Source organism: Megalops cyprinoides, chromosome 10, assembly GCF_013368585.1.
Source record: "Megalops cyprinoides isolate fMegCyp1 chromosome 10, fMegCyp1.pri, whole genome shotgun sequence".
NCBI classification, from domain to species: domain Eukaryota; kingdom Metazoa; phylum Chordata; class Actinopteri; order Elopiformes; family Megalopidae; genus Megalops; species Megalops cyprinoides.
The window spans coordinates 17,445,443-17,470,943 of record NC_050592.1 but is presented as its reverse complement, the minus strand read 5'-3'; the positions used below and the strand labels follow the sequence as shown (position 1 = coordinate 17,470,943).

Sequence of the window (25,501 nt, the reverse complement as noted above, 5' to 3'; positions counted from 1 at the left end):
GGTTCCAACCCTAATACAGCCCAGGGGCCATTACCACATCTCCTTACACTCGCAGGTGTCCAATAGGAGCCCTCAACACGGAGGGGACAGGTCATGGTGACAGCATAGCATGTGCTCTGCTGTTTTCTTAACCTCCCTCTGTAATAATCATTAATATCCTGCCATAGTTTGTGTTAATTAAAAAAAGCTACAAGCTTAATTGCAGTTAAATGTAATGATGTTGGATCTAATGTTCATTTGTAGGGATTCATCTATCATCGTCCCATTACTCATGACTTGCTGGATCTAATCACATGGAGAGGGGAGCCTTATCTCCTTGCCTTTAATGGTCTCTTTTACTTCATTATTCAACCTGCGCAGACAAAACCCGGCACTGTGGTGCGGGCCTCAAATGCAATCCATGATAATGTTTGTGGATTCTGCTGTATTTCCTTTAACAGAAAATAGCCACATCTGTTAGAAATTATTGGTAGATTATGTGATGCATGACTGGAATTTTACATTTCCTACAGTATTTTCGATATTGGTAAATATACTATTTGTAGGCTTAATATCAACCGTGTATAAATGTATTTTAATGTTGGAGGTTATGGTATAGTATTGTATAGGAGGAAGTCTTGATGGTATTGTGGTATTTTGCAGGTATAGTGGGGCACGTTGAGAATTATTATACCGAATAATGGTATGGTTAGAATTCTTAAAGCAGGCAAAGTATAGTCTATTTACATATAAAAAATGAGTGAGTGTCATTGTGTAAACTGCCACAGCACAGTCAATGTCCTTAATTAAACTCTTGCAAAAATTAAATTTGTAATTAGACTTCCATTAATTATTTTTGACTGTCTTCATCATATTTGATGCTGTGCAGGTGGCAGTGCCGAGGTGCAGCTCACAGACTTGTCTGGTACAACTAGCAGAGGGACAATCATTCTGTCTCTTCTGTCTCTTTTAAATACACTAAAATAGGATACACTTCATATGCTTAATATACAATGTGGAATGGGCAGATTCTCAGTTGAAACACTTTTTGGTTATTTAATTATCACAGAACGTAAGAAGGCAGCAAACAGCTTTCTTTTTCCTTTTTACTTTGTTCATATTAATGATGTTTTTCACAAAATATGCTATGGTTAAAAAAAATAAAATGCTTTGTGGAGCTTCTGGTATGTAAAGTACCTACCTGGCTCTGGACCTGGTTGCTGTACAGTAATCGATTTTGAATGGGGACATGCACAATCTGCTTATATTATCTGTAATATTATTGTCATTATTTCAGTATTTTCCCTCAAGTGAGTTGAATCAAACTCTTCCTAGACTAAAAACTCTGCCCACTGGGATTTCCCACTTCCAGATTTGCCTTGGGGTAGAACTTATATGGAGCTAGACTTAACTCTTAAGGTACAAAGTTGAAATTCAAAAAGAAAGAATTATTGCTTTTCCATTGTTCATGAATTATCTTACATGAGGTGAGAGAACTGATTTGCACTCTTATAGGGACATGCAATCCAGCCACTGTGGTCTTTTGTTCTTAACACTGATTAAAACATATTTATTTTTTTGTTACATGTTTTTTACACTTTTATAATCCATTGTTATTTCAGTTTCTCAATGCATGATGAGTTGTAACTGAAAAAAATGTAACTCAAATGTAAATGTAAATCAAAATTAGTCTGAGCTGCAGAAATTCCATCATAGTCTGTTAAACACCTCCAAAGAATTCCATGCAATTTTAACTGATCTGTGGACACTACAGCCATTACACGTGTTCATGGGCATTCACATGACCATTTATGGGCACAAAGCTCCCCTATTTGGTTGAGACATGTTTTCATGCATCATGAAATTACAAGCAGCCCCTTGGGACTCCACTCCAGCACAGTGCAAAATCTCCACATTTCTCCCACTCTAACATCTTGGACATTAAATGATGGAACTGTAGATTGTTTTGTGAGTCAACGTTTTTGTTAAACCAGGCCTAAAATATATTTTAAAGGTTTTTTTTCTTGATCCTCCTAATTGTAAGGTAAGATGAGGATATCAGTAAAAGCCAGCAAAAAAGGAACAGTTCACCCAGCTGTGATGTTGTGCTTTTTTAATATGAGTCCGCATCTAAATCAGACTGTGAGTTGCGCCCCACTAGTTAACACTCGTCATACTGGGAGGAGAAACTGGGAGGAGAAGTGGGCGATTGGTATTACTGTGTTAATTTATAGGCCAGTGTGGAATGCCTGTAAATCAACCCTCTTAAGAAGCTCATCCCCACAACGGCTTTGACAACACAAGTCCAGGTACGCAGATAGATTGGTGGGAGTGAGGGGGTGGGAATTATGCTACGCATTTTTTTTTTCAGGCAAAAATAAAGCATATCTGGGGAAGATTACTGAATAATCAACATCATTAACTTAATCCTCCACTAAGGAGGAGTATTTCTTTTTTTTCTGAGAAGGTTGTTTGATGTTATTAAATTTAATATGATGTGATCATGGCCTTTGGCGATTTAGCAGTATTTTCACGGGTGTCTGTTTATCTTGGATCTGGAGATGATTTTTCACATTTTATTTTTGTTTCATGGCAAAAAAAAAAAAATCATTGCAGCACCCCTGTAACCTAGACCTACTGAGGTCTGTGATAGCCTGTCTGTCATTTTCGCTAATTAATTTCCCTCTTTGTCACTGTCTGCTCACAGATGGGGAGGGGAGGTTGTCTGGCGTTATGTGAGTTGATTAAATACACAGGGGCAAATTCCAAAATATCCACACTTGCCTTCTCACTGTACACTGCTTTATTAATGTGCCACCTTGGATGACTGAGCGCGGGAGCTCGCTGTTCACACGTTGGTCGTGGCGTGGAGGGGAAGAAAATCAGATTAAACAATTAGTGTCAATTAGCCCTGGCAAAATCGCTCTACAAACAATTGGTCTCCAGTGCCCTGCTTAATTACAGCCGACTCTCAGCTTCTTATCAAGAGACTCGTCGGCCATGATTCATGTCCGACTCTCTGCTGTCCCTCTGGCGTCATCAATTATCCCCCTATAAACAAATCCCTGATAATAAATGACATCAGGAACTGGGTCTTATTAGCATAGCCTTATTTATGTGCATCTGCTGCTCGCAACGCTGCAAATGATCCAAAAAGCCTTATGATTAGGAAGCTGGACATCAACAACAATTGTCAAAAATATGAAAACAGCAGAAAAAAAAAACATTAAAAATATTATGGCAAAATTTTGACAAATGAAACGAATCAGATCCTGAGGAGGGCATATTATCCAGGATTATACCTGCATCTTTACCCCACAATCAAAACAAAAAATACTTGATGTCACTTGAATATATACATATATTTGAGATACATAATATAATTTTATCACTTTATCATTTTATTGTGTGTATTGTGGGATACATGATATCCATCTATTACCTATGCACATATGTGTGTATTTATATACATCTATATACTTTTACTTTATATCAAATGTATTTTATTTTACTCACAGAATTAATAAGAAGATTCTGCTAGAAATCTTGTCATGTCCTTTATGTTGCCGTTATTGTAAAGATGCAGTGAATAAATAAATCAAAGGTCTGCAAGTTGCACAATGCAGACACATACTGGGGCATGTTCACGTTGTCCCTGATACAATCTTTGTGTCACCTGATGAGAACGACCATGGGGAGCATCTCTCTCTCTCTCTCTCTCTCTCTCACACACACACACACACACACACACACACACACACACACACACACACACACACACAGACATACATACACACACACGCACGTGCTTGCAATGTGTTGAGGGAAGAGACAGCAGGCGTGATGACATGTTGAATTACCCCCGTGATGTATGGCTTAATGAACCCCTTGTGTTGATCACGCTCCACATTAATCAACAGCCATGAACAGATTCCCTTATTTTCTCAATGCTTCCCTGATAAACTGCAATTTCATTTAACCTTGGACAGCAACTTTAATAGCTTCCACAGGACAACTGTCAATACTTCCCTGGGTATACAGTGATTAAATTGCAAGGCTAGATGTGTGTCGCTGCTCCCTCCTTGTACCCAACCCCCCTCGTCCGATGCCCCCCCCCCCCCCCCAACCCCCACTTTCAAAATCACAGTCTTACTTTCACTGCACTTTTGAAGCTGGGGGTAAGATATTTTGGATATCGAAAGTGGTATGGAGACATAATAATTGCTTTGAAGTCAGTCAGACAGATGCTTTGAAACAGCCAATGGATACCATATCAGCTTCGGTGTATACAATTTGTCTCTCCCCTGAATTAGTAAAAGAACACTTTCATCATTGAAAATCTTATGGAGAAAAACACGGAGCTACCTGTTGATAAATAATGTCTGAAATGCTCATTTCTGGGGATATTGACTGCTTGATAGTAATAGCCAATGGTCGTGACATCACCTCATCTTTTTGCCTATGTGTCAATCAAAATTGTGACATTCAATAATCCCTGTTTTTTATTGAATGGGAGCAGATTTAGATAGGAAACATGGTATTTCCACAAATATAGGACACAAGTTACTTTGTGGTGTGAATTCAATCTAACCACAGTGTGCTTTCACCACAAAACCGAGTAACAAATTGATTCAACCATTTCTTTCAGCTTTCACACAACATTATGATCTTGGTTGTCCCTGGAAGCACATAGACAAATGGATAGACAAATAAAAAGAGACCTATTTTAAAGTAAAACAGCACTGCCTTTTAGAAGAATCAGGAGAGAGACGGGGAAAACACTATAAACCTGAAGCAATTAAGTTCTCCCGGAATAATCATAAGCTCAAAGCCTAGTGACAGTGATGGTTAGTGACCTAGGCTCCGTCATAATGATTTCCTGGGATATCTGCCTGGTATCTCTGTCAATTTAGCATAAATTATCAGCAAGGAGAGGGATGCTGCCTGATTAAAACAATCGTAAGAGAAGGGAAGGACAAAGGAGCCTATTTATTGCATGATAAACAAACCTAATGGAAAAAGACACTTTCTCTTCTGGGAAATGGCAGTCTGAACCCTAATTAAACCATCCTGGTTCCTCCTGTTGATGTGAGGTTTGTGCATCTGGGGAAGATTATGAAAGAAACACTCTCAGAGGTGAATATATCAGATAAATACTACAATACGCTCCCCTATATATTTTTGGAGCACTTAGCGGAATTGTGATTGAGATTATTGTCAGTGATTTACGCATACCAGCTTGCATACAGTAATTTAACATGCTACACACAAATTAACATATATAATACACACAATCCCATATTTTATTGAAAACACCAGAATGTGATATCACAGGTCATCCATTGTTGCCAGATTCTGCTATACTGTGAAGCAATGAGAACGCCAGTCTTCATATTAAAATTATGTATTTGTGAGGGGAATATGAAATGAACAAGAGGTATTAAGAGAAACTAGCCTAACCTCAAGATATTATGTGAAACTAGCCTAACCATACAAGTACAGAAAATGTATCTTCATATTATTGCTGTTGTTACTATTACTAGCAATAGAAGTGTAATCAAATTAAGCAGGCATTCATTATGCTTTTATATTTGGAACACTTAAGGTACATGTAATTGTACTGATCAAATTTGTCAAATAAATGTCATTCAAGCTTCTTCTTGATTGAACAAATCCAACTGTTTAATCAAATGAAAAAAAAGAAACTAATCAAACAAGCACTTGGCTTTTTCAATATTGTAAAATTTACTAAATTGACCATTTCCGATAAGCGAAAGGAATACAGTATCAAATAGATTTTTTTCTACTATGTAAAACAAAACAAAAGAGTTCATCCTTTTTTCTCCTTTGCCCTTGTGCTATCAAACTAACAATGAAGGCAAACATTTTTTTTGTTCTTCCTCCTGCACCTCTCGCTTGCTCCCTCCTCCCACACTTCAGAAGTGACAGGCAGACACACAGAGTTCCACAGTTATCCCGGACGGATGAAATGCCTTCGAGAGGATAATTACTGGAAGTTCAAAAAGGAGGGCTAATCCTGGGTGCTTAACTTTATGTGGCTGCCTCACGTATTTGTCTCCAAGACTGCTGGCCATATTGACAGAGAGCGGAGCTTTGCTCTGAGAGAGTGTCAATAAAAAGACTTGACGGCTGGGACGCGCCACAGTAAAGCTGGCCTGGGAATGTTTGAGTTTGTCATTAACTTTCTGACTCACTCTAATATAAATCTACAGAGGGCTTTGCACAATTGTCTGCTTCTAAACCCCCTGAATGGACATGTCCTGATACATACGCATTTAAAGGAAAGTCGTTGCTCTTGGTGAAATACACGTTTGTTCAATTTTATATGCTGTTACATAAAAAAATTACAGTTACAGCAACTACTGTTCCTTGGTAAGTAGGTTTTAGGCCTATTTTTGTCATTACTATGCATCTACCATAGGTCAGTGAGGTCAATTTATTATTTATTTAATATTTTACAGCTTTTTTATTTAACAGCGTTTACTAACTTTATATTTTGTCTGAACTAACTCACATATACTCCATATTATTAAATACCAAGGAGAAATGATTCCTTGGGGAATTAAGCAGTTTGAATTGGTTTGTTGGATAAAAGTTGAGAATTGTGCAGGATTAAAAAAAACAACAGTTCTGCACTTTAGTGTATGCCCTGAACCCAGTTCAATCCAAGGGAAAGAGGAGTTTAATCGGAAGTAACGAAATCAGAGAGGAAAGAAACTGAGAATAGAATATGCCTATAATGTGCCTGTATGATAACACTTACATTGATCTGAAAGTAGGGTTTGAAATGTTTGAATCACAAGTGACTAGCACAGACAATAGAATGGAAAGAGAGCTGGCAGAGTGATACAGGCCTTTCCCGGTTCCTGCAACCAAGGGATAGCCTATCCTCAGCACGGTAGCTTTTCTGGTCTTGGGCATTCGGTGGTAAGACATGTACCAGGAATAAGTCTTACCACATAAGCACTGCACTGCCAGACCCCTCCAAGGCATAATATTTTTTTTGTCAGAGCTCTTTGGAGTTATGAGGCTGCTTGTTTTGCCAGGTGTGTTATCAATGTGTATTGATCAATATGTTGACAGGATCCAGTGCAATTTATATGTTCAGTCTCAGTTTGAATCAATGTTGTTGTAAGAATGCTGTTTATTGGTCATAGCCACATTGTTATCATTACACTATGAATTATTCATTTGTGATATACAGCATTTGAAGACAATCCATAATTCATAAGGAATTCACCTACTTTGAAAAACAGACATCTTTTTATAGTCATCGGTATCAATTATTCTAAATTAAAGGGAATTTAACGTCTGGGTGACACTTGTGTAAGTTTCTTCAGTTATTGTACATTTCCTCTGTTCCTACACAAGCATACCTGCCTACCTTCACCATCATCCTCTGCAGTGTCTGGCATTGGATAATTCCCCATTTTAACAGCTGTCTACAGAGTCAGAGGTAGTAACTAGAAATCAACATGTTGCTCATCCAGTAAGTTATCAAAGTTATACTGCTGCTCTAAATCAGGCTAGCTAGCGGTCATCCAGGTGCAAGACACAAAAGGAAGTGCTGGACAACACACCAGTATTTGTATGAGTACTTCGACAGTGGGCAGCAGTACAGTGTAGTGATAAGGAGCAGGACTTGCAACCGAAAGATTTCATTTCAATTCCTCCATGGGAGAGCCGCTGTTATACCCGGCAAGGTACCCACAATTGACTCAGTGAATATCCAGCTGTATAAATTGATGAAATTGTAACCTATGTAAGTAGCTCTGGATAAGAGCACCTGCTAAATGACAATAATCAGTTAATCAGCATATACACAACAAGATGTTTGCAGCTACTGTGCCTGAATCCAAACATTGCACAATATCTTGTCAGTATCAAAGACTGGTGTAATATAGGGACTTTAAAATACAGTTAATCTGTACCTGTAACAGTTGATCTGGGACCTGCCAAATTAATGCTGTGGGAAATTCAAGAATTATACTAACTGGTCTTTGTGAATGTATATCTGGAGAATACATTCTTGTAATTTCAGTGGTCAAACAATGATTCAAGTTTGACAAAAAATAAGAGCACATCATCTTTTTGATCCTCAGGTTCCCTGTGGCTACATTTTTAATGAAAACTTCAGAAAAAAAGAGCTTTTAAGAGTGCACCCCACTTACCAGCCAGAAGGGCTTCAGGCCAGGCTGACGATTTCAGAGGCAGCTGGCTGATCGATTCCTAACAAAGGCCCAGAGGTTAGGGCAGTCAAAAGATTGTTAACTGGCCATTTTATTTTCCAGACATTTATATCATTGTTTACGGTCCAACGCACCCCCTCAATACAGGCAATGCTGCACACCTGTGCTTGGATTATGAGAGAGCCTGTCAGGCCCATGTTTAAAACAGCTCACTGTCCCAAAAGCAGCCAGCATTTGGCTCACTTGCCCACGCAAAGCCACATGACCATCAACACACATAACTTGACAAAGAGTATTACCACTTTTAAAGAGAATCCCAGATTGACTCTAACCACAATGCATTTCATTTGAGTAATAAGTAATATATATTACTGAAATGAATGAAAAATGTGTAGTTAAGTCACAATAAAGAAAATACTACTAACTCCAAACCAAGGATAAATGCAATGTTGTTTGTTCTGAGCATTGACCTTTTTCATTCCGATCCTTACATGAAAACACAGATAATGTATATGTTACAGCACCTACCTAAAGATATGACAGTCTAAACCAATCATTATAACACATCTAAACACTGTCACATCATCTAAGATGTCTAACATATCATCTAAGACATCTGTAAATCCTTCTACAATTTCCAAAGATATAAAATAATTATCTTTCTGGATATTTCTGAACAGGGCTCCCAGTTGTTTCACTTCAACCATTTTATCATCTGAAAGCACAGATTTAATTACCTTAATGGCAACACCTACAGTACCACAGCAACACAATTCAGCCACTAGCCTCTGGACTCCTCTTCAAAACAGTTAAATTGAACAGATTTGCTCCATTTCACATCTCTTTGCGTAGGCATTCTCACTGCCACTCCCTTCATGAATGATACCAACATGTAAACATTTCTCTATAATTAAATTTTTTAAAAATCTCTATATAACCTGCTGTTTTTTATGGAAAACATGAGAGAGAAACAGTGTAAAATCACATTTGTTGTATCTAATAAGTAAGACATTGTGATAAGCACAAACATTACTGTAATTGTTCCAAGCTTATCATCACGTTTAACTTTTAATGAGTTTTACCCACAAGTTAATGATAAAAATAAGAAAAGCTGCACAATCCAAAATTTTCGGTGTTGAAACTCAATTTTGCAGTTCAGTCTGTAACTGTGTGTAATAGAATGTGTGTAACCATGTGCATATGCAACACATGTGCTTCGCATCAGAAGTCGCCACATGGAGCTGTTGCCCCCGCTCCGACTGCCTCGCTTTTCTCCCCCATCTCTGGCAGAGGAGCGGCCTCTCTGGGGCTCATCGAGGCGGAGAAAGGCTTCCTGAACATCCTTTGTCGCACCATTTGGGCCCTTGTGTGTGTGGCACTACTTCTCCGGACTCACTTGGCAGCGCGTGCAGCAGACGGACATCTGCTCCACTCGACCTCCTGGCGAACGGATGGGACCGTGACATGCGCACAGCAGCTATTTAAGCCATCATACTCGTGTCAAGAAAAAGCGGCACTTCCATCCACGAAACCCACAGCCACCCGAATGGTTGAAGCGTTGCTCTCCTAATCCTGTACTTTTCAACACTGTGACATGGGTATGCCAGTCAAACAGATACTGGCTGAAAATGGACCGTAGCTGCGGTCTCAGAAATTTCACTGGATGTACAAAACCAAGGAATCTGGCAATTTGGCTACTCTCCAAACCATGGAACAAGTTTCACCATATAAAAACAATGAGACTCATGATTCCATGACTATTCAAAGAGAAACAACATAATATATAAATTAAATTATTGTTTTCCAGGTCAACATTTGCTACTTACAGGAAAGTGAAGAGCACATTGTCAGCAGTCAATCTAGAAGATTTCAGCCTTTACTGCAAAATGCAGCAGGTATATCTTAAGGCATAAAATTGCACTTTTTGATCATACTTCATATTCACAACTTCAAATTCTAAATCATTCTTCAGGATAATTTCTAATGTATGATCCTCATTGACACTGTAATAAACTTGTATCATTCAATGGGGCAGGATTCCTCTTAAAGAAAGATTGGGGCTCCAGAATGGGTTAACTTAAGCATTAGGCCTTACATTTATATGGAATTTAATGGCTAAACAGGTCAGTAAATAAGGGCTTGGGTTATGGTATAAAATGAATTACACTGCTGGCATTTAAACTTCTAATGTTTGAATTGGCTTGCAATTTCTTTTTACTCTTAGGCACTAGTTTTCATTCGGTGGGTATATGTCTTTGTAATTATTCAGTATGTACCAAATAAACAACAAATTTGTATCACAGTATTAGTTCTTTTCATAGCCTGTTGTTGCAGGATTTCATTCAATTTCTCACAAACAGCACTGTCTGAAAAGGTGAGATTTGAAATGTTGGAATGTAGGCTGTAATTATTTTTTTAAGTGTTCTACTTAATGCAAGCCCGTCGCAGCCAATGATTAGATGACATCTTTTGACAGAAAGAGTCCTCTGTTGGTGCATATGCCTTCCTGTGCACGGGTTACAATCCTCCCTCCGCCTGTTGATAGCCAATCTTCCCGAGTCACGACGATGTTGGACCCAGTGTTTCCCCGACCAGCTTGCACGCGGAATGGCCTTTTGTCAAAAATTTACAACTGAGACGTACTGCAGGACAATTATTTAGGCTGACTGAAAGCAGTGACCCTAGGGACCGGTGGGACATCTGTTAAGTAGTAGTGACGTCTGCTCTTCAGGAAAAAAGCTGCAGCGAACTTACTGTAAACAGAATGATTTTAACGTTTCGATGAAGTCAAAAAAATTGAAAGTCCTTTATTGTGAAATATTCAACTTCGTGCCTTCTACATCATATCACAGAGTTGAGCTACACACGGAGTTGAGCTCTGTTGAATTACAACCGTCGTGTAATACGGGTAACCTACACATGATAGGCATTCACCTTATCATATTTGTACATAAAATCTGCATTGTGCTCAAATAAACCAAGGCAAACAAAAAATGACCCAGTCCTAAAGAGATTCATAAAATTTATTTGAACAATTTGTCCATAACACTTCCGCCGGTGAAAACATAATTGCAGAGATCTGTGCTCAGAGCTGCTTGGTAACAATGCACAAAATTGTCCAACCTGCTTCCAGCTGTCAATTAACTCTTATTTTTTGACCGAAATTGCCTAAGTATAACAACATCCATTCAGATAACAGCGCAATGGATGGGGACAAACACAACTAAGAGAGCACTGAAAGATCTACTGTAAAAGAAATACTAAATGATTGTCTCTACACCCGTGGGCCGAGTAATGTGGTTTAATAGTTTTACTATGCAGTAGTATCAGCTCACGAATAATTTCAGCGGCTCTTTTTTATTTTTACCAACGGGCACCTTGTTCATACTTATGCTCCCATTTATGATGAATATAAGGACATGAAATCGATCGTTTACAGTTGCGCAATTAACGGTTGAGATGAGTTCACCATAAATAAGAGAACACAACGGTGTCAAAACTTAATAGGGAATGGGCCCGCTTAAGTCACCAGAGTCTTGCGCAAGTATTCGTCAGCGCAGAGTAAAAATGTTGAAACCAAGTCTAGGGGAGCCACTATATGTTCGAAGACGTACGGCCGAGTCTTTCAAATTTGAGGCGCAGACCTAAGTGTAAATAAGATATTAGAGAAATCAGTTATCATTCGAGTCCAACCGGGTTTTTATGACTGGAGCCTATACCAAGTAATGCACGTACAAAGGTCTGTTTCTGGGTGGAAAAAATAAGCTCTAGAAGAACAGCTGACAGTGAGGTGATTTTGCACTCCCCAAGAAAAAAGGGAGCGTAACAGCATTTGCACTGATTTTCAAGAAAACTTCTATTAGTGAACGAGTACAGAAATATGCAATAAAGTCAAAAATCATATTGCGGTAGATAAGGTTGCATTCTGAAAGACAATGCAACTTTAAATGTACATTTTAAAGACTTAGTGGAAGTATACTTTATTCTAATGGACCGTCTATATAAATGGTCTTTGTATCAAACACACTTAGACGACAGGGCATTGACATGACCCTTCCACCAGAGGATGTCCAGAATATCAGTTTCGTTAGCAATTATTAAAGCTTAACTGATAACAAATTAAATAAATTGTTGTATTGATTTCCAGTCATTGTGAAGCCATGCACTAAACCTTAAATGTTTAAAAGCAAAACGTTAATAGGTTATATGCCGTCCTGAAATAACCTGAGAGGGCATAAGAGAGGAAATAACTCACAGAAATCAGATGGAATAAAACTTTGGAAACTATTTTGCGTTTTCACAATAACCTATCCTTAACTGTAACAAAATTGGATAAAAAAAAAATAAATCTCTCACATTTTCCTTACACTACTAGCATAAAGTTGACTTTCAATATCAAGTTTGTATTTTTTTTCTTTTCTTTAAGTTAGTGGTGCTCTGTTATTGTGATAAAAGAAACACCATTCTGGAGAGGGGAGGGGGTCCATTCTTCTTATACAATTATTCGCATTATTTTATGCTAGGCTGAGCGATCTAATTTCTCCATGATCAGCTAATTGCGGTGGCAGGTAATTACGCGCAGTTTACGTCGCAGAGGGCTTTTACAAGTGCCCTTCGGATTATTGAGTTGCTTTGTAAATTACCATATTTGAAAAAAAATCTTCTCGATCCATTTCCCGGTGCAGAGCCGAGTTCCTTTTCTTTTCTCTCCACAGAATTATTCGAAAGCATGCGATATTAAACACATTTTGTTCGTGCTCAGTGGTCCAGACTAACGCGGCCATTATGGCAATGAGTGGGACAGGTTTTAAGCTTGATTTCATGATGGCAATATAGACCATACATGTGGGAAAAGAAGGCTGTAAATGGGGACATCTGTTCAATGTGGCTTACAGTTGGGCCTGACCGAAAAGAACAACCTGCGCGCCACCTTTTGAACTTACAGGAACTCTTGAGCGCGCAAGGTTCACCGAGGTTCCTCAAGGAAGTCAAATATATACAGCTATTACAGCCGTTAGGTAACATTAATAGTTTAAAATGCAGATTTATAGTCAGCGTGGAAATTATGGTTTTCAGTGTTTATGTGCGCTCACGCACACATAGCTTCTTCTCTTATGCAAATAAACCGTATTGTAAATGAGAGACTTTTTCTGGGCAAAATACTTAACGTGGGGCTACGTCAACATGCTCATTCTTTCCCTAAATCAAATCCCAGAAGGGGCCAACACTTACATTCTTCAGGTAGCTAAACTTTTTTATGCTCTTTAAGTGTAGGCCAAGCGCACATTTAAAAATCGATTCACGAAGTAATATCTTAGAGTTGAAAATACTTCCCTTTTTTCAAAATTTAAACTCACAGGTTCTCTCTGCCAACAAAGACAAGTGCACTGCATCAAGTGCCTGTGGCTTCCCCTCTCAGATGGCAACGTATCTGTGGATCTTTAGGTAAATAGCCACCTCTTCCGTCCCACACGATCCTGAAACCTTGTCGAAGGGCTTGAACACATGTTTTGATTACACCAGTGGTGGCCGAGCCACTCCTCGGTTATTCGTAATTAAAGTCAATTCCCAAAGTAATATTTATCTTCCAGGGGCTGCTGTTGTAACGGTAGACCGTCTGGAGGAGATGCTGCGCAGTCGCCTCGTGTTAGCTTACATGCTCCTGCATGTGACTGAACACACCGACGCTTAATCGATTATGCCGAGGATAAAAACACGGTACGTAGACATTTAATCTTTCAGCTTTGCTGTTTAATATAACACCGTTTAATGCAATTTTGTTAAAATTTACATTTAAAGGAATAACATTGTGATTTTATCTACCAATTGCTTCTATTTTGCTAAAAATCCTGTATATTCCCCGGTGAACCTTTATAGTGGACTACATATCACAGCTTTGTAGGCGCTTATTTTTTGATATAATGTAAATTATTAATTAGATGGTGTTTGCAGTAGTTACAGCCAATAGACTTTTAGAATTTTACTTGTAACATTATCGATCAAAACTGAATATCATATTTTTTACTTCGAAAATCCTTTTCCAAATCGAATTGCGGTCCAGCGCAACAGATGTTTGGAAAAGGCAAATAATTAAATCAATACAAGCCTATACAATGTGTTTCACGGTATTGGCTAGTGTTTGCGAATATGTTTGTCTTGTGAAACTGTTAGTCGAAAAGTGAAACAATATTGTTCTTGTTACTCTTGACTTAATTTACAAAACTATACAGTCAAATAGAATAAATATATAATTTTCGAGAGAAATTTAATTTTGGAATCTGTGAAGTTTTACATTCAAATCAAATACGCGCTGGGGGCACGTATGTATATGATTTTCAAAATAATTTACTAACTACAACCTAATTGATCACTTTGACAAATCCCCGCGCGTCACCTTGAAAATGATAAAATCTTAATACTTTGATACATAAATAATAGGCCTATACAAAACAGTCGTCCAACAATATTTTAAATGGTTGCTTAAACTCTAGCTGTGACATCTTTCGGGGAAAAGGACATTCTGTTGCCTTGTGATCAGTGCTGTTATTGTTGTTTTATTTTTTTCTAACCATCCTGTTCCCATTTTTGTTTATTCGGTCGTGTCTTTGGTTGATCGGCCATTGTAAATTACATCCAAAAAGCTGCTGTCCAAATCGAAGAAACAGAGAAATTAATCTGACCCCCCATCCATCATAGTGTGCAATAAAGGAGGCGACATGGGTTAGGCAGATGATATGATGAATAATCCGTGGTCGTTTTAATTAACTTTTCGCTGTCCTGTAATGACCAAGCTGGTCAACAGACTCGGTCAATAAGCATGTTAATATCAAACAAATAAAACTGCGGATGATTAAAAACCTCCCGCTTTATTAAATTTGAAATTCAAATGAAATTTATGCCGTCCATGCTCACTGCATAGTAATGGAGTCCAACCATTACTGAGAAAGGACACAAGAGTTCAAGGCATGCACGTGCTCTACCTGGATATACTGTGCATTGCGTAATAACGTATCATACTGCGCCGAATGATTTATCTCCTATCTATCTATCTATCTATATATATATATATATATATATATATATATATATATATATATATACACTGTATATATATACAGTGCGTGTGTGTGTGTGTGTGCGTGTGTGTGTGTGTGTGTGTGTGTGTGCATCTGATCTTAAAATCACATGGGACAACTAACAAAGTGTAGAAAGAAACCATTCTCAGCAACTAAAAAAATAAGTATCCGAGCTTGCATTCTACCTTATCCCAGTCAATCACTACATCATTATATTTCTATACTAATAGCCTGCGCATAAACATCCTTTCATATTGGGTTATTGCAACACGAAGGTAAAATTGTTAAAATGTGATGTTCTGAATTGCTTCTCTGAAAATAAAAGGTAAATGGAATAACCTGGAAATGCAACCTTCCTGGGAAGAAAGAGGCTAAAATGTATCAGCAGTGAAATACCACATAAAACAAATGTCTACATTCGGGGTGAATGAAATTAAACGAGAAGGGCTAAAGCGATGAAGTTAATTCCTTTTTATTTGTTAAGCCGCGCTCTCTCCACGTCCCACCCCTCCCTCCTCCAAGGCCGGACAGCCACGCCCTCTCAACATGCTTAAGTCATTCAACAGCAAGCTCAAATAAACACTGCATTCACTTACGCATCCGCGGGCACCTGAGAAACTCTCAAATATCAATTATGATAACAAACCATTCATATTCATGGCTGTGCGAAGTGTGTCAATAAGGATATAGAAAAACAGGGCTTCAACACAACGTCGCAGTGTTAGCTGAAGTGCACTTTTGCACGTAAATGTGAGCTTACCGTCTTTGGTTGCACGAGCCCGTTTAATTTCTTGCCCTAAACTGCGCCTTCTGTATGAAGAGAAAAAAAACGTGAGTATACCAATATTGGAATATACCACATTCTCCTGCTTTAATCAAAGTAGGCAACTTAATTGAATACAATTACAGTTCAGTGAACTTTTCATAATACAAGCTTTGGTCTCCTGAAAACAATAAGATCCTTTGTATGCAGTTTAATAGTTGTTTTTATTAACTGGTTTTGAGTAGGCCAAATTATGGCCACTTAATGTAAAACTTTAAAGGAAATTTATACCAAATATGTCCAGAAAACGTAAAATGCATCTTGCTGTTTTACACTTGTCCATTTGGCATTTGGAGCACGTATAAGGAAGACAAAGTTCGAGGGTTTTATTATTATCATTATTATTAACCCGTGATGCAGTGAAGCTGTTGGCTATCTAGTACTACGAAACAACAGTACGAACATCATCCTCCTCCTCATCATCATCATCATCATCATCATCACCATAATCATCATCAACAAGAACAAGAGCAATAATAATAATAATAGTAATAATAATAATAATAGAAGAAGAAGAAGAATACCCGATGTCAAGGAAACTTTTTTTCAAAGTGTTTATTCCATTCTCCCTTAACTTTACCTTCTTCCGTTCTTTTTATGAGAGAGGGGGTGGGGGAGGGGGAGGGGAGATTGTCTGAAGTAGTCTATTGATGACCTCACGCTAGAATGTGGCAGAGTGGAGGTGCCGAAATTCTGATTGGTCGCCCGTGTCCCAGCGGTACTTCAAAGCCGGAGAGGACCTACAATTGTGGTGGAATGGGCGGAACACATCATTGTATTGCACACCTCTAAAAAAACAGAGCTCTGATTTATAAATATAAAAAGATCCTCGGAGGAGGGCACTTTTTGTGATGGCTACTTCACTTCTAGGGGTGAGTCTGAGGATTTTCTTGCTGGTTTAATTAGTTCTTTTATTGTCCAGCGGAGGGGATTAAAATTACTTCGGTCAGAGTAGGAAAGTCAGTCACTTGATTATGTTTTAAGCAAGTGGGTCGCGAGTGAGAGACCGAGTTACGTTTACAAGAAGGAAACTGGAGTGAACTTTTCTGTCACCCAACTACTGATGCGCCAACGACATTTATGTGTTAGATAAACAGTTTTTTTCATAAACGTTACGTTTTCTTCATTTTTTAATTTTTTGTGTGTTCTTGTTCACCCCGATCTACAGGTATGTTGCTATTTGCGAATACAGTAACACAGAGCAACACGGGAAGTTAAGTTTGAGTAACCTGATAATCGCACCATGCATAAGTATTCGTACGTTTAATTCCAGTGATCTGCGCTGATAGTCCTTACTTTAATCGTCTACATTTGTATCGCACTACATCGCATTCAAATAGGCACATACGGACACGACATACTCAAGTAGCCTACATTTTTACATTTGTTATGAAAAGCTCTGTTTGTTCAAAATAACTTACCATTGTTTGTTTCTGTCTAGGAGGAGCCGAGGTTGGGATCGACTCCTTTAGCCATGTTAGCTGCTACCTGTAACAAGATTGGGAGTCCGAGCCCTTCGCCGTCCTCCATTTCGGATAGTTCCTCTTCGTTTGGGAAAGGCTTTCACCCGTGGAAAAGAGCCACCGCCAGTAGCTGCAACCTAGGATCCAGCCTATCCGGTTTCGGCGTCTCCGGGGTCTCCAGGAACGGAGCCGGTCTGTCGGACTCATTTGGCGCGAACAGTTCCACTGGATCCAGTGCCTTTTCTTTGACGTCCGGCACCTCATCGAATTCCCACTTTGGAAACGATTACTCTGTTTTCCAAGCCTCTGTTTCAAACAGTTCTCAAGAGCCTAACCACCAGCCCGTTTTTATTTCCAAGGTTCATACGTCGGTGGACAGTTTGCAAGGCATCTATCCGAGAATGAGCGTTGCGCATCCGTACGAATCGTGGTTCAAGTCGTCCCATCCTGGCATACCTACGGGGGATGTCGGTACCACAGGCGCTTCAGCGTGGTGGGATGTAGGTGCAGGGTGGATTGATGTACAGAACCCGAATGGGGCGACGCTGCAGACATCCCTGCACTCCGGGGGACTTCAGACGTCGCTGCACTCTCCTTTGGGGGGCTACAATTCAGACTATTCTGGTTTGAGCCACTCCGCCTTCAGTACAAGCGCATCTCCGCACCTCTTGACAACCGGTCAGCATCTGATGGACGGGTTCAAGCCCGTACTTCCCTCGTACCCAGATTCCAGCCCGTCTCCTTTAGCAGGGGCAGGCGGAACTATGTTGACTGGAGGTCCCACGTCTTCCTTAGCGGGGTCTCCTCGGTCGTCAGCGCGGCGGTATTCCGGCAGAGCCACCTGCGACTGTCCAAACTGCCAGGAAGCAGAGAGACTGGGGCCGGCGGGAGCAAGCCTGCGCCGCAAAGGGCTTCATAGCTGCCATATCCCTGGGTGCGGGAAAGTATACGGCAAAACTTCGCATCTCAAGGCTCATTTAAGATGGCACACTGGGGAGAGACCATTTGTGTGTAACTGGTTATTTTGCGGAAAGAGGTTCACGCGGTCTGACGAGCTCCAGCGACACCTCCGCACACATACCGGTGAGAAAAGGTTCGCTTGCCCGGTCTGCAACAAGCGATTTATGCGCAGCGACCACCTCAGTAAACATGTAAAAACTCACAGCGCCGGGGGATCGGCTGGGTCGGGCTCCGGTGGCAGCGGAGGGAAACGGGGGAGCGACACCGACAGCGAGCACAGTGCACCAGGCAGCCCTCCGTGCCATTCCCCGGACCTGTTGCAGCCGCCCGAATCTGTCCAGACAGCGGTCATGAACGGCCACAATAACCCTATCGAATGAGTAAAAACTTAAGACTTAAAGGGGAAAAAGACTTTTCAATGAAGTGTAAATTTCGTATGCAGAAAACCTGCTGACAAAATCAAGATGAGTCGTAGCGATGTTCCCCAAGATGTTATGAATGAAAAGTCATTTCGCTTTCTGTTCATGTAGCGTTAAGGACTATTCCATCGAAACTATCTGTAATAATATGATTATGGATCACGCTGGGTGGTTTACTGCCCAGATTACATAATTGAAAATAAACTCGACATGAGGAAATTTGTGGCGTATTTAACATGGTAAACTTTTCAATAGCGGCTAATTCCTGGGCTTCGTCGACGAAAAGAAAGTCAAAATTGGAAATTAAAATAAGGGAGCCAATACTGAAGATAACATGCAAGACTGGGCGAAATGACCTGTAGGCTGTACTTTCCTGTAACTTTTCATTCAGAACCAAACTGTGGCACTTTACACTGTTAGATTTTAACGATGTGTCCTTTTAATGGGCTAACTTTATCAGAACAAATGGCAGTAGTGTTATGTATTCTTCGTAATGTCCTTATTTACCTTTATCACTTCCTTTGTGGAGTAATTGGTGGTCTATGTTTTATTTAAGGACACAAAAGGTTTCTTGCAAATTGGACATATTTGGCGGAATGGAGTCTGACTGGAATGGAGTTTATTTTTCAGACCTGTAGTAATAGTATACACGTTGCTGAGAGAAAAAAAAATAAACAAAAAACAAAACCAAAAAAATAAAAAAAATAATAATAATACTGGGAGAATGTAATAGAGTGGGTTAGCATATTATTATTATACGATACTCATGTAAATGTGAGTAATGTATTTGTCCGGGAGACGATTTTTGTATAGTATTTTCTAGTTGTACATTGATTCTAGTAAATATCTGAAAATATATGGGAGTGCATTTTGATTTTTTTCTTTGTCAAAAACAAAAAGAAAAATGTATATTACTGTGGCAGTGGTATTTATCCTCGAGCCGGACTTGTAACTTGAGGTCTATCAGACGCACTTTGAATTTATTTGTAACGTTTAGAATCAATTTTCTTTGATTAAGTGCATTGTGTTTAATCCCGTTTTTATTTAAGAGAGCATGCAACTATTGTATACTGACCGTCTTAGCATTTTGCGATAATTTCACAGCGGATTGGCTTTGCAATTGAAGCCTCATAATAAAGTCAGTGTATTAACTGTAGACTCAGTTTATTTGTTTTCAAATGAAATATGAATACATATTGAAATAAGGGTACAACAGGTTGTGATAACTATTTCCTCTGAATAACTGGCTTAAATACCTACATCATTATTTTTGAGATAGGGGTGTTTCAGGATTTCTGAAGGAATTCAAATAATCGTTTCCCCCTTTGTGTAATGTTTTCCGAAATATTTTCTGTTAGATTCCAAAATTAAACTGAAATCTTTTAGAAGTTAGATTTTGAATTAAAATCTCACTTCGAAATACAGATTTAAGTTAAACGTCCAGTTGTTGCTGATTTAATATTGTACGTTTGGTGACGCCACAGACTGGAGGTGAATACTAAATTTCAAAGCCATTCATTCTCTTAGAATAGTCTTTTGGAGGACATTAGTTGATTTTCCCATGCGGCATTGTGTTACATGTAGTGTATATGCATAAAATATTCGACTAAATACAGTAGGTTTACGTTAAAAATTGACAGTATGAACGTATTAAGTATTAAGATGTGCGCATCACTGTACTGTCTTGAATATGGGCAAATCTAAAACAGCTTGTCTATAAAAACCCACATTAGTGTCGCAGCAATTTCAAGCTGTTTTTGTCTAAAATTACTGCAAAACAGAACCATACCCACACGTATTGCTGGAAAATTATAAAATACAAAATGGATCACCGCAACAAATTGACTTGCACAAGATAAGCGGACAAAACGAAACAACATGCGCTGCTTTTTTTTAACTACACGGTAAAAGATGTATTTCAAGTAGTAATTATCGGTAACGTTTTCATGTTACATCTTAATTTTACTATTTTACAGGTTACTTTTGATATTGTGTTCTTGTCACTAACTTAATGACTGTTAAACGTAATACAGAGCAGTAATTGATTTTGAAGATGTCATTTTCAGATAAGATGCTGTGGATTTTTAGTAATATACGCAAACACACACATACACACACACACACACACACACACACACACACACACACACACACACACACACACACAATACTACTTCCTACCACGACTACTAATAATAAGTTCGTCCTAGGTCAGCAGAGAAACGATTAGACAAAAAATAAAGCGCGGAGTTTACTGTTTCCTGAAGTCTGCCTGATGCATTCAAAATGTATCAAAACTCAAAATGTATTAAGGAAAATGATTCGCCAATGTCTCATGCCATTACAGAAATTATTGATTCTTTACGCATTCATTTTGTTTTTCAGGAAATAAACACATGTTGTGTAAGTAAAGAAGAACATTTCTTTGGTTGAATTTCCTTCTTGCCGCTCTCCAGTTTTAACCTAACTTTTGAATGACAAACTGAACGAAGCATAACCCAGATTTTTTTGCAACATCGACATTTCCGTTGATTTCAGAAATTTTACTGTTTGCCACTCCTGAGCTGATGCTTGAGAGACACAGATTTTGATTAGTCAGACTGGGGGATAATTTGAGGGCCAGAGTCCTAGAATCGTTATATAACTTTTGCTAATATCAAAGTAATAAATAGGATGGGATATTTAGTGACCACAGTCAAACAGCATATGGGCATCTTATCCAAATGGCAGCGCCCCCTATAGCCGTGTCTCCATTACTGCGATGGAACATGAGTTTATATTTTGTCCAGCGGGAAGAGTCCCATGTCGGGAAATGTAAATTTTCTTCCAGGGGTTATCTGATTTTGTTTGATCTCACATCCAAATAATATCCAAGCCCACGCTCTCTACCCAATGACATAATGAGCGGTTTTGGGAACTACAGCCTTAAACCAAATGTAGTGTTTTATTAAACATTTTTAAGACCCAGCTTTAGGCCCCATTCAAAGTAATCGTTTATCGTCTTGAATATCAAAACGGTAAGTTAGATTTAATCAGGTGCTTTGTGACAATGGCTAAAGTTGTTCTTAAAAAGTTATTTTGATAAAATTAAAAAATGCTAAATGACAAATCTTTGACTTCTGTGCCAAATTTGACCTCCCTACCCAATGAGTTCGGTGAATGCATCCCATGTTTTAGAGGTCAAATGTAATGGTATCAGATGCTACTGTATGTATACTGACCTATAGTTATTTTAAAATGCAAATGAACTAAAACTATAACTAAAGCTCCTAATAGTCTTGTCAAAGTCAAAGTAAAGGAGAAAGACTGTCACGTTTTCACGTATTGCGCTATAATGAAGCATCATCTCAATTCTGTCCAGGTTCAGTTTTTCTTGAATCATTTTCCCTTGAAAAATATAATCAAAGTGTATTTAACTAGGCAACCGTTTTTGTGTTTACAGAGCTGCTTAGATTTTACTCTTATTTACGTAACAATAGCAAAATCCAAATGCATATTTATACAGCGAGTAATAGTGAAACAGACAAAACCACTGATGGCAGTAACACTGAGACATATCTGCTCACAAAGACGAGTGTATAACATTGCCAATGGACACCACAGAATGCAAGGAAATACAAGAGAAAGAGTATGAGAAACTGCTTTATGCGTTTACTGAGTAGTTGTTTACATATATCATAAAGTTAACATTTAAATGTTACAAGTATTAATATTAAAGGTAGGCCTTGTAACATACAAATCATATCGAAGACAAGGGCAATTGAAATGTCATGAAAAATACACACTGGAATTAAACTTTTAAGTTCAGTTCTTATTGTTCTTAATAAAATTCAATGCATTCAATGTATTTAAAATACATAAATTCCAGAATGTATTGAAATATACTACAGCGACAATACTTTATATATTTGCAATGTACTGACTGAGCTAAAAACATGTTTTCGAAAATATATTCTCTGTATGTTTTGTATGGGATATAGTTGTCAAACAGCCATAATCATTTTTAGGTTCAGAGATATATGGTCCAAACCGAACACGTGTATGGATCTCAGTTAACTTTTCAGGAAAACAGCCTAAGATTTCAATCTCTGATTTGTATCTCTTCTATTCACGTCATGTATCACCACCAAGACAATTCTTCACCCAAGGCAGACAGACGCTTTTCATTAACAAATTGCGCCATCTAGTGCTCATACGGTAAATGTCATCTTAATCTAGTTTCCTTGACTTCTTGTAGGGTCCTACTATAGTCTAGAACAAACCGTATTATTTATTTATTTATTTAAAACCAGCAAAAGGTGGACTGCGTGGTGTATACCCGACACAATTGGTTATTGGCTTCGTTTGCGCTGATACAGTACAAAGACTTGAAATAGTCAAGTCGCTATAAAGACACCTCCTTAGAATGCGGCTGCAGTTATAACTGTTTTCTGTAGAACTAGTTGTATTGCCAAGTAATCATGCAAAATCATCTAATGTTTTGATAAAAACACCTGGCTGTTTCTTCCATCCTGCTATGATTCTGTTAAACAGATGTTAAACAGGAGACAGATGTGGAAAACCGTACACAGTGGTAAAAGGAGGTCAGTCTCAAAAGAGAACCACAAGTTGGACAGAAATGGAAAATATGTAGCTTTTGTTTGAGTAGGGTGAGCACGGATGTTTCTTAGAGTTCAACTGTAGGTCTCGGTTTTCCACATCTGTCTCCCACTTTCTGCCCCAAGACAACAACAACTGATGGATCATTGTTGTTGAGTAGTAAATGACAAATAACATTCATATATATTGCATTGAGGTCACAGTACTTCAGCACAAATTATATTCTGTCATAGATCTGTACAATTCAACGCATGGATGTTGTCCTTGCCCCGAATAGCAAATTTAAGCGTGATGTCTATTTAATTAACGTACACTAAAAAGTTTAGCGACATCTAATGTTCAAAAATACCATTGGAGGTACAAAGCGATCGGCAGTTAGATAGAACCTCATATACACCACTATCATTAAGAATATAAGATGAAAATATTGGGGGGGAAAGTATATGGAATATGTTAATGTTTATTTCATCTTTAATCTTAATAATATTTAATCTTTGACCAAAACCCCAGTAACATGCTTTCCCTACACAGTGCTTTGCAGTACACGGTGGATGCCATGTCAACGTAAATGTTCCACTCACAATATTGCAGTCTCTTCCATCAACCCCTTAATATGTCAGTCATAAGGAAATCTAGCGGTGAGCGTCATAGATGAGCAGTGAAATGCATTATTGACGGAAGGTAAAACCGACAGCGGTTATTTTACACATAAAGGAATAACTAATAATTGGAACAAACAAGGTTGCAGTCCTGCAAACTGCTTAGACACCTGTGAGGAACAGCATATATGGTTCAGTTATTATCACGCCTCAACACTAACCGTACAGGTCAGCAGAAGAATATATCCTCACATGCGTTCATGCACAAAGGAATACTGACTGTTAAAGAAAGCAAATTGCGTCATCTCAGTCTTCGGTAAAATTGATAGACATTTTCAATGTAAATGTGTGTAAATTTTGCAAACGCAATTTTAGAATGCTAGAATTGAATTGTCTGAATTGCCACGAACCTCACAAAGTTGTAAATATCTACAGTATACGTTGGACTTTTTCCTCAGAGCTATGTAGAGTAGAACTTTTAATAAACTGAGATACTCTACTGTCGTTTCAGTCATAGGTATTTCTAGCCATTTACCTGCAGCTTCATAGTGGGTAAGTGGCAGCTCCCTGGGAATAGGGATTAATTCGAGGTTGTATCTCCAGAAATCTTGATTAAAGCTACCTGAACTCACACGTCCACCGTTAAAATTTGGAGAGTAGTTGTGGCAGGGCAGCAAACACCAGAAACATAATCTCATTTCGTTAAGTTTCCTCACCTAAAACAGCCCACACACACACTTACATTTAAATTTGTAAACCGGAAGTGTAGGAACTTAATTACAGTAGCAAGACTCAACAAGGCTTTTATTCTCGCTTTCTCTGGTAGGAACCGACGTGCTCAACGTCATTTCTGGCCTTTAGTGAAATTTAGTTTGCTTACCTTAAAAATAATACAATTTTATTGTTTGCTCGGATGTATGTGTATGTGTGTGCGTGTGTGTATGCGCGCGCAAAGCAGACCAATACATTTTTCTCTAACTCTTTAGTTGCCAGGGGAACCACTGAACGGACCACTTCTGTGCACAAGAATAGCCGGCAAAGCGCAAGGTGTTGCCGCTCTCGTTTGACATTAGGGGGCAGTACTAGTTCTTCAAGCGCCAAATCATGAAGGAAGACTTCTGTACACGTACCACTACAATTCACTTAAAATGATCTTATATTTATTTTTTTCAATACATGGCGTTGTCATGCAAACGCACTATCAACAATTAAAACAATATATAGTACATGCACTGTAAATATATCCGGAGATGGTTTTCATCACATTTGTTTGTGATTAAAAAATATTACACACACAAAGCATTCTTTTTAATCACACCCATTACAGTATTTTGTGAAAAAGTCTGAATACAAATATATTTTCACACATAGTT

The 25,501-nt window shown here is 38.5% G+C and overlaps 1 protein-coding gene across 1 annotated transcript; it reads left to right on the top strand.

Moving 5' to 3' along the window:
- The first annotated feature begins 16,925 nt into the window (after positions 1-16,925).
- Positions 16,926-18,891, top strand: sp8b (sp8 transcription factor b). The gene is made up of 2 exons (XM_036539677.1): positions 16,926-16,960; positions 17,530-18,891. Exons 1-2 carry the CDS (start codon positions 16,940-16,942, stop codon positions 18,889-18,891), a joined length of 1,383 nt encoding a protein of 460 aa, XP_036395570.1. The 5' UTR covers positions 16,926-16,939.
- The last annotated feature ends 6,610 nt before the right edge of the window (positions 18,892-25,501 follow it).